This window comes from Trachymyrmex septentrionalis, unplaced genomic scaffold, assembly GCF_001594115.1.
Source record: "Trachymyrmex septentrionalis isolate Tsep2-gDNA-1 unplaced genomic scaffold, Tsep1.0 scaffold6, whole genome shotgun sequence".
Lineage (NCBI taxonomy): Eukaryota > Metazoa > Arthropoda > Insecta > Hymenoptera > Formicidae > Trachymyrmex > Trachymyrmex septentrionalis.
Genome location: NW_017305778.1, coordinates 1,576,705 through 1,588,151, shown reverse-complemented (window position 1 = coordinate 1,588,151; position 11,447 = coordinate 1,576,705). Strand labels below are relative to the sequence as shown.

General features: G+C 33.5%; 1 protein-coding gene across 1 annotated transcript in view; it reads left to right on the top strand.

The window, feature by feature from the left end:
* The first annotated feature begins 10,137 nt into the window (after nt 1-10,137).
* The window catches only part of LOC108752294 (calmodulin-like), a 101,902-nt gene continuing 100,592 nt past the window's right edge, over nt 10,138-11,447 (top strand). Inside the window, exon 1 of the mRNA XM_018493025.1 lies at nt 10,138-10,193. Coding sequence (XP_018348527.1) covers nt 10,191-10,193 — 3 coding nt within the window. The 5' untranslated portion in view covers nt 10,138-10,190. The remainder of the gene's footprint in view (nt 10,194-11,447) is intronic.

The window sequence follows — 11,447 nt, the reverse complement described above, 5'->3', positions numbered from 1 at the left end:
GGTATTTCTAAAAAGTGTTCCAATCTGCATAAAATTTTAAGGAAAGTTTTTACCAGAAAAAATTATAAATTAATTTTCTGAAATTTTAATTTATAATTTAATAATTATATCTCTATTATTATTAGGTTGTTATCCCAGATAGGTTATCGATCGATTATTCCCTTTACCATAAGAAAAAATGAATCAGTTAAATTCATTGCGCTAGAAGAGGTTAGAGGGCGCTATTATTCTGAATTTCGATATTGTCCAGGTCAGCTATATGTATTCTTTTGCGCTTATTGTTGGAGTAACAAGTGAACGTCTTTTGTTAGAATAATGTTATATTTAGAATAACAAGTGATCATCCATTTATTAACTTGATTGTGAACAATCGGGTCTAATAGGTATGATATAGTTGTACTTTTTTTAATGACAACATATTAAGTCCGTTGGAGTTGCTCGAAATCCCCAAAACGAAATTTAGATTTGGGCGTTAAAAAGAGAGAAAGCAAAGATGCTGAGTGCAAGAACGCGAATAAATCTATTACTTCCAGGAGAAATGAGATATTTTTGAATTTTTCATAATAAAAAAAACTAGTGTTTTTCCCAAGGGATGACGAATCCGCGTTTGGGCTTTTAGCGAATCCGCGGATCCGAGCACAATATTTGTCAGCTGTGAGTATTAAACATTCATGGAAAATTGGAGCAAGATACAATTAATTCTTAGCACACGCGATGACTTTTTGGTTATTTACTATACGCGATGGGTTGTTCGCATCCCGGATTAATTTGTATTATTTTTACAAGTTATATACAAAAATTATTAAGTGGTTCTTTATATATACATATTCTTTAACATCTTTAGTATAAGATATATTTATAAAGTTATATATTAAAAATAAGAAAAAAATAGAAATTATTATTTAGCCGGGTATTCCTATTTCAAAGAAAAGAAGTATTTCAAAGAAAAGAAACACGCAGGACACAAATGGCCTAATCGTGTGTGCTAAAAGATGTAAGAAAAATTAGAGTATTTAGAAATAAAAAATATATGTATTTCACATATAGAACAAAATAGCAGAAACTGAAGTTTATTTTTTAATTCAGATTTCTTAATTAAAAAGTGAGGATATTTATGTATTTTAATTTTTAATATAAATATTTCAAAGATTTTAACACAAACAAAATAAATATACATATACATTTTTAAAAATATTATATAATTTCTTTCGCTTCAAAGAGCTATTTTACAAAAATATTAATTTGAGAAATAGTTTAAATTTTCCTTTCTAAATGAATATTCTTTCATTTTCTCATATGTTACGCAATTTTTCATCGTATTTGTGAATTATATATTTTATATCTAGAACTATATCATCCCAGTTGATGTGAACTCGTACAATAGTTTCATCCGAATACGAATGTCATTTGTAGAAGCTATTCAGAACTTTTCTGATCCAATACAGATACCAACCTGCCAGCGATAATTCTAATTCGGAAGCCTCCCAAAATGTCTGTCAAACGAGAACGAAACTCAATCAGAAGCCCATCTATCGTATTATTCGCACAAAGCAGACTTTGGATTCGATTATCTATTCGCGTTTCCCGCCACACATTATGTACTCTCGGCAGTATAATGCTCATGATGTGCGCGTGTAGCCACAACAGGAGATTATAGCGTATCCACGATTAACCGTATGACCCTGATCTCACGATATTTTGCACCGTGCATCCTTGTAACGCGCCGCGCTGTAAATTATCTAGACCACCGAACCACGAAGATTGAATTTCGTGGGAGCCCGCCGTAGAAAGAAAATCTGGAATGTCCTGTAATTCGAGTAAATTATACTCGCACCGGCCTCGGGAATCGGAATACAGTCAACGTGAATATACTAAATGCTTTGCAGCATCCTTTGATTAGAAAGAATTAGCAAAATTCTTTCTAATTGGTCAATCAAATACTTTTATTTGTAGTGAGACTGTCAATTTCACAAAAAGAATTTGAATCTACAGCACGCTGAAGTATTTCAGTAAAAACTGTTGAATTTGTAAGAAAGTTAACACATTTCACGGGGTTCACTCAAATTTTTGTGTTAATTTAACACAGGACGAATATGTCAGAAAATAACACAAATATTATATAAAATTGACACAAAAAAGGTGATACTGATGTAATTTGTAAGCAAATTGTGGAAACATATATTTTTTCAAGTGAAATTAATATTAGGTGTAGTAAAAAGTCATCGCGTATTTTTTAGCTCAAAGTTGTATATACAATATCTTCGTCAATAATGAATGAAATTCAAATTTAAAAAAAGGGTTTTAAAGCTTGAAATCTCTACTTTTAAAAGCTTATCACATTTTTTAAGTTTATATGAGTTTGATAATTTTTACATACCAAAAACTACGAGCTGAAAAAGACGAAAAATTTTCTTCTCACTTTGTGGATTTGTAACGTGTCCAAAACGAATTTGAGAAAATTTTCGATTACCTATCGTGAAAGCTTGATACTTTCCCTACAAAATCGTTTTTTTTTAATATTCCTACGACTTTTGATTACTGAGTTATCGCGGATTAAATAAAAGAATTATTTTGACTTTAATTGCTCATAACTCCATTAAAAATTGTCGTATCGTATAATTTAAAAAAGAGATTTTTAAAGCTGAACCTTTACTCTATCAAGATATATTTATATTGTTGGTAAGAAAGTAATTGCGGTTTTTACTGATAGATGTCTTTTAAAAAAACGCGATGACTTTTTACTACACCTAATATTTATATATTATATTAAATTAGATATATTAAATCAATATTTTTATTCGTTTTAGAATTTACGTTTTAAAATATCTTATTTTTATGTTATTTTGACACTAATAAAAATGTTGAATATTAATTCAACACAAACTATTTAAATAACATAATCACGTTATGTTAAATTAACACTTAAATATGTTAAAAATTCAATACAGAATTTTAACAAGAAGCTCAATAATAACAAGTAGACCGTTTCTAAAATAAATATAAAATGTTTAAATATAAAATGTTTTGTGGGACGGTTTGTACGCGAAGCGCGTACATTTTATGACCTTAAAGCGTAATGAGTTATACGTTACAACTTGCGTCCCGGTATTCGTTAGCAACTGCTAAGGGCATTTTTATCAAAGAGTGTGGAGAGATAAATCATCCGGTACGTTGATTATTCAATTTCGACGGTTATTTTGACTATTTTAACGAATAGCGACAGAAAATGCACCACTTAGTGCTCCATTTTGACCGAATTGCTTTCGTTCTTCGCGTAAATTCGAAATTGATCGTATCACTGCGGCAAGCGGTAGCATTTGTCGGTTATTAAGCGTAGGTTAATCCTTTTAGTGCGATATATTGAATGTAATATGGACCTTGCACGACAATATTACTGATCAGTAATATCGAATCAGTAATACTAACAGTAACCACTGGAAAAAGAGTCTGGTTATTTTAATTGGAATTCTAGTTAAACATGGATAAATCAAAATTTTCTGGTTGAATCTGTGATCTTGAGATAACTATTTTGATTTTATTGTTTTGATGATCAGAATCTTCTGTTTCATTTATTTTTAATCAGAAATTTTTCTCAATGCATCAATAATTTTACAACCTTACACAATCAATATTATTGATAATATTTCAGCTCCGTTTTTTGTACATTATGGATTTTACACAATCAATAACTGTGAAAATTTCTCAATCAGCGCTTAGTGATTCTTTAATATGATTGATTTTTGCCCTTATTAGTTCACTGAATCTAAATAGAACCAATCATGTTAAAGAATCATTAAGCGCTGACTAATAAGTTTTCTCTGCTAAACACCTAAACAGTCAGTAATACTGTTAGTTTCAACGAATACTGATAATAATATCGACAGTGATTCGGATTTCTTTATAAAAATGATTAAGTAATTTTTATAACACTAATAAAAATATTCTAGCTATTTTTTTCGAACTTGTGACAAATTTTGTTTGTCTAAAAATAAAAATATCGAAAGTGCAAGATAAAAAGTACATTATAATTATAATAAATCCATTCAAATGATTATTACCTTACACTTCTCTCTCTTTCTATAAAGTAAATTATAGGTACTATTCTCAAGACTGTAAGCACGAACAACTCTTAAAATTTATTTTTACGAAATGTAAAAATTATCCTACAGTATGGTTCTATATGACGATTGCTCATTTATCAGAAAAGTAAAATAATTTTACATAAGTGAGTGTTTGTCCTCACAAGAATCTGCTAATCTACATTTATTAGAATTCTAACGCATATTAATATACATTTTTTTAATTATTTCTCGAACATCAGTATCGTTAAGTAAGTATATGATAGGAGATACTAACATTCGAGGATGAAGGAATCACTATCACTATTCTATATCAATTCATCAATATTAACCACACACGGTAAATGATTATATTGTTAATATTTGTTGGTACTGACAGTAATGCTCCTTTTATTATAATATTAAATGTACAAGATCCCTGTAAAAGTTCCAGGAGGGGGCGGGAGAGAAATTATAGCAATTAGATTTAGCTAAGATTGAAAGATATAGCATTAGATTTAGCTAAGATTGAAAAGTATTAATGAAGTTTGAGGCTATTCACTATACGAGTCACTGTACTATTCACTAGGCGAGTCGCTATACGAATGGAGACCTACGTCACGCTGGGTGTTGCAAGAATGTGAGATATCAGTGACGCTTATAAATTGAAAGGCAACATGAAGCTTTTCTACTGATTTATGACCTCCTTTGGTTTTCTTCTTTCTCGTCTATAAAACTTGTAACACAAAGCTCGGCATAATAAAAGCAATGATTACGCGGAGGATGTCTAAGAAGGAACTTTCCGGGTAGGAAAATGTAAATAAAAAGTGTGGAACGTATATTCTTTATGCATGCTTTTCGGAGAAAAACATAGATGCGAAAGTAGAGCGCATCTATTAGACATTGCTCGCTAATTGAAGCATATTTAATTTTTCAATAATTAACTACAAAGTATTCATAACTCGTAATTGCTTTCTTTTCGAGAAATTAATGGAAATTAATAACGATTTCAATGCTCGGTGATATTGCTGCGTTGATAAAAAAAGTAATACATCTCAAAATTAGTCATTTTTCAATTACCAATTTTTCAGTAGCAAGAAATATCAGCAATATTTCTTCAATTCTGAGAGTTGGGAACGTAAGGTAGACATTCCTATGACCGGATATATATTTGTATTTGAACATTTACGCATAACTTTATATATTTAAATTATTGTTAATCTCAAATACTTTTTAAAATGTAATATTATAATTTAATTGAGGGAATATACGGAATAAAGACCTAATTATACAACATCTTGTACCTACCTTCTACCTTCTACCATCTTCTACCTAAGTAGAATTGTGCCTTTATTCCGCCGATCCCTTCAATTGTAATATTTAAGTACAACTAAATTACAATACTGTAATAAAAAAAGCATTTAAGATTAATAATAACAAATTTTGCGTAAGTGTCCGAACATAGGTACATGTCCGGTCATTTGGACATTTTGGACATTTCTAAAATTTGAAATTGAAATAATATTTTAATTAGGATAGTGAATATGCAATTTCTACTTTACTTTTTTTCATGAATTAAAGCCCTTTTTTAAATTAAAAAGTTTGTAGCTTTTTCATTTGTATCATGTCGACGAGTTTAAAAAAAATAAATGTTGATAATAATTCAATAGAGCAAAGTTTCAGATTTAAAAACTTGTTTTTTTTTTAATTGCGATACGATGATTTTTAACGGAGATATGAGCAAAGTCAAAATGCTTTTTTTTAATCCGCGATAATTCAGTAACAAAAAATCTTAGGATTATTTAAAAAAAAATATTATTTAAAAAAAAATGATTTTGTAGCGAAAAATTTAAGCTTTTATATCATGGAAAGTTGAAAATTTTGAAGTTTTTTTTTGCGCACTAAAACAGGTCCACAAAATTAGAAAAAAATCCCCATTTTGTTCAGCTTGTAATTTTCTATATGTAAAAATTATCAAACTTAAAAAAAATTCAAAAGATATATAGTGACCTTTCAAAAGTAGAGATTTTAAACTTTAAAATCTTTTTCTTAATTGTAAATTTCGTTCATTTTTAATGAAGTTACAGCTGCTTAAATTTCGTAACGCTATGAATGTTTGTTCCAAATAATCTTTTAATTATAATATATTGTTTAAAACTATATCATGAGTTTTCGAAATTCAAACATTACAACTCGAATATAGTGTAAATTGTATCCTTTATTACAGTTGTAATCCATACTTTTCCATATAAGCAAATTAATTTTTTTTATAAAAATACATTATTTCTTTTCATTATTAAAAAAATCCTAATTTTTATACTTGGATCATCTTTCTATTAACATAGCGATATTGTAACTTTAAATTTGAATCTTCAAAAACTATTTTATTAAACAATAATAATTTAAAACAAATTTTGTTTGCGCAATTAATTAAAAAAAATTCATTCTTTCTTTCTGTCGCAGAAAATTCTATCGCGTTTCTTATATTGCGGCTTGAATTGTGCTTTTCGTAGAGAAAATTATTTGGATAAGGCTAATCAGCAAAGTGTGTCATTAGCGACAAGAGATTCGCAAAAACCGTATACTGCGCGAATTAGCTGGTCGTTAGCGCGTCGCGATTTTTCCGCGATGAATTTGCGAAGGAAGTTGTGCAAGCACGGCGAGGAAGGTCAACCGGCCATTGTTGAAGAGCGGTCGAGAGCTGAGCCATTCTTGACATTAAACGTGATTTGACGCGGGTGCGAGATTTCTCGAAAGAAACGAGACGTGTGCACTGTGCCGATATAGCCACGACGTCGTTGATAAAAGCGGCCCGCGTGTTAGAAAACAATGCCAATACGAATAATGACGACCGCCCACGTGAGTGTTGCGGTAAATACGGACAGGACGCGATGATGGAAACAAAGAAATATTCTCACATACAAAAGCTTTTAGACACTTGGAAATTACAAGAACCCTGCCAAAACGTAGATTCGCCGTACTGGATTTTCACTTATCGCGCAAATAATTTATATGATAATAATTAATAATAATCACATATAAATGGTTCATAATTTATATGATGTCCCAGGGAATGCGAGCTTCATATCAGTTTGAATTTTCAATTCATTTCATTCAACCCTAGAACGATATTAAATGATGCAGTGTTGCTTGATACGTAAATTTTATGCTTGAAGAAGTCGCTCCTAATTAATGTAACACAATATTTTTATACATTTCACATTCTTAACCCTTTATTTTATCTCGTGGGGTATCTAAAATACTTCCATCTTATAAATTTGCTAAACGTATGAATGCTATTTAAACGCATTATTATTATGTAAATTATTTCAATTTAAAATTATTTATTTTTTTATTTATCTTTATCTAAAGATATAGAATATTATCAATTTTTATTAAACGTAAATCATCAAAGAGAACAATAAAAATTGAGATATAATGTTAGCGTGTCAGAAACATGCCATACGAGTAATTATGTCAAAAACAATATTAAGTGAAATAGACCAAAAAGTTTATGAAAAACCGCGTATATCAATGTAAGGCCGATGACAAAATATTTAGAATTTAGACTTTTATAAACATAAATAATTTAATTATTAACTAAAAAAGAAAGAAAGAGTAGACTGTCAAATTCAATCTTGAAATAATTAATGTGTATAGTCCAATGTCTTTTAAACACTGTAGTATACAATTGCATATTTTATTCTATGCATCATCGCATCATTCAAAGTACAGAGTTTTTTCTCATATTCACATATCGGTTTTTTTACACGTGCAGTATGTGATGGTCATTCTGCTCTTTTTATAGCTGCAGTATAGCTTCTTGCTGACCACTGAAAATAGACTATGTCTTAAACCATTTGCATGTCAAATGTACGATAGCGTTCTAGAGTTAACGTTTTCTTGCGATCGGTCTTAGGTTAATTTTCAGCACACCCAATATAACTGGTCGCTAACGAAGGTAATATCCTCGAGGTTATCTAAGGAAGTTGATTTCTGTAGAAGTGCGTTCATTGCCAGCTTTAACTGACTGTTCGATAACGCTTGATTTCGGCCGGTCGCCATTAATTGCTCCTTTAACCTTTAAATTCATGGGAATGTTCGGCCTACTTTAACAGGGATATCATCCTTAACAACAAATTTACAAATCGAGGATTATTTTAGGCTGATAGGATAAAGGACTTAACAGGGAGGAAGCCGACAGGGCGGATCAATTCGAGGAAAAAGAATATATATTGAGCTATATTTCTTTTTCTCGGAACACATACAGCGGAACTAATGATCGATTGGCGACATATCGGAAACGCCAATTTTAAACGTGTTTGGCAAATTGATGCGTTCTCGCGAATAAAAACTCGATGGATTATTTCTGTATGCACAAAATACATTGCTCGCGTAACAGTTTCACAAAATCTTTCAATCTTTCGATTTCACGGCGATTTCTCGTGCTTCGCTTCTCTTCGCGAAACGAAAAACCTCCATTCAATTGAATTTAATCAATAATTTCACGTACCAATGCCCGAAGGTCATAGCGGTTTATCAATTTGAAAATCAAACGCGAGATCGTGTGGCAATCTAGATAAATCAAATTCATTCTAACGTTTTTCGTTTTCCCGCGGGAATAACATCGGCGGTATCTACCTGTGAACCGTTTTTCTGGTACCGTTTTTTTTCTGAAGCATGACAAATTCATGAGGGTACCAATTCACCGATAACATCTACAAAAACATCCATCGACTTAGTCAACCTGTAACATGTGTAAACCTATTGGGTATATCATGGGGAAGACGGAAAGAGACGGAGAGAAGAAAAAAATAAAGTGGCAGAAGAAGGGGATGTGGAAATGCGAAACGTCAGAATAACCGGAGTCGCATTGGGCGCGAAAATCTGTGAGGTTTACCAGCAACTAGTGGCGTCGAAACTCCGAATCTCCAAGCTCCTGAGAGGACTCTACAACCCTCCTGAAACCGACTCTTGCATCCCTTCTTCGTCGAACAGAGACGGATAAAGATATAGAAAGACAGAAAAAGAGAGAAAGGGAGAAAGGGGGAGAGAGATAGAAGATCTCGTTCCCCCATTTTCCACGAGAGAATCCTCCCTCTCACGTCTCGTATCCGCCACCCTCTCTTTCTCTCTTTCTCTTCTCTCTCTCTCTCTCTCTCTCTCTCCCCATCGCTCTCTCTTCTTCCCCCCCTTCCATATCTCGCACGCCGCGTTCCTCTCGCGCGCTCGCGCGTTCTTCGGCCTCTGGAGCGAGTCGCAGCATCCGTTGGACCGTTCCGGACTTCAGTCCACGTCGAGAACGCGCCACTGTCGGGACCTCTAGGAGTGAGAGCTACCCGGAAGCTCGCGACTGACGTCGCATGCACGACATTATCGTCACTCTGTATCGGAATCTACCGACAATTCATCGTTTAAAACTATGACATCGTGATCTCTCGGACAAGGGATATCCGAAGATAAAGAGAAAAAAGCGACAGTCGTTTACAAAAGCTTCATCGTTACACGCGCATCACGTGTATTAGCGTAATAAATCTTACGGATAACTATTATCCGAGAGCGACGCGCGAGCACAAATTCTTCGGCGTGCTGATTAAACTACCATTAATACAAACAGTTGATCAACGCTGGTACCAGTTTTGCTTTGTTTGGTACCGCGCGAAGTGCGGTTGAATCCAGAGAAGTCGTGCAGTTTCCGCGAGATACGGAGGTTGGTGCACGGGGTTAGCCGGCCTAAAGTTTATCAGCGGGTGTTTCTGTACGGAGGTCTCCATCCGATAACGAGACGTGACGAATCCTGCTGGATGCCCTAAGAGCTCGAGAAGTCGCCCCCCGGGCCAGCCGGTCACCGGTTCTGATGCCGACACGTGCTGAGCGCGATCGTTGAGGGTGCGGCGGTGCGCAGCGGAAGAGCAGAGCCACGAGGGCCCGCCGGAAGAGCTGAAGAAGAGGGATCTCTGGCCGGACGACTGCCGGAAGTTGTTGCCCAGTCCCGGCGAGGGGGCGGACATCGGGCCCGGATGCTCGCAAAGACAAGACGCCGGAAGCGCTGCCACGTTGGAAGGGAAAATATTGACGGCCGTCAACAAGTTCCTTACAACGTCCCCTTTGGTTAACAAGGTCAAGTTGCTGATGGTGAGTTTTACTCTCTCTGTTCCTCTCTCTCTCTCTCTCTCTCTCTCTCTCTCTCTCTCTCTCTCTCTCTCTCTCTCCCTCTCCCTCTTTCTCTCATAGACACATACCGAGAATGTCCGCGCGGCCACTGACTCGGCCCCCGTCTAGTTTCCCGCTTTCTCAACGTAGGAGGACATATATGCTTCGACTTCGCTTTGAATGCAGTTAGTTCGCAGTTGTCGCACGGCACTCGTCGCGATTGTACCTTTCCGCCTCCGGGAAGTTTCAGGGTAACGATGTTCACCGTTACTGCGAGGAAGGTACAAGATATCGACATGATTCCGATTTCTGATTGACGGGGAAAATTGGTTTTTGAAGTTTAGTTTCATCCGCGTCAGTTTCTTTCCCGCGCGAGAGAACGTGAGCTAAATTTCTAATATAATTAAGAAATAGAGTACCCTGAATCTTTCATCGCGCTGGACGACGCTTGGATTACCCTTCGCGAGTTTTGTCTCTTGGGTGTGTTCATAAAAACCGAAGTTGCAGCTTGCAATATAATACAACTAATAGTGTACAGGGTGCCCAATTTTCTGTACGTTTTGGCAGTATGTTCTAAGAGCTGAAATAAAAAAATGTCATAAGCATAGATCTTTATAAACACTTTATTAAAAAGTTATAAGAAAAATACATATAAAACGTGTAAAAAATAAAATTTTACGTAAGTTTGCATTTAAATTGCCATCCCTTAATAAAAACTTGATTGGATAATTTTGAATTTATTTTTTTTCTTGCTAGAGCAGAGGAAATAATTTTTTTATGAAGATTTTCTTTAACCTCGCAAAAAAAGATGATAAATTCAAAATTACATCGATGTCAAGCTTGTACTGACATGAGTAGATGGCAATTTGAAATTCAAACTTACATAAAAATGTTTTTTATTTTATATTTTTGTTGTAACTTTTTAATAACACTAAAAAAAAGGTTTAATTTTAAGACATTAAAATGTTTTATTTTTTTCTCCTTTTTTTTTTAAATTTAAAGATGTTTTAAATTTTTTCAATAATTAAAACATTATGTATTTGAATTTAAAACACTAAACTAAAACGTTTAAAATTGAAATATCTTTTATTATTAATATTTATTTTGCAAAAATGTTTTAAACATAAATTTTAAACACTGCACTTTTTACACGGTGAAAGCATTTAAAGACCTATGTTTATATATATTTTTTTATTTTAGCTTATAGAACATACTATCAGAGTTTGTACGAAAAAT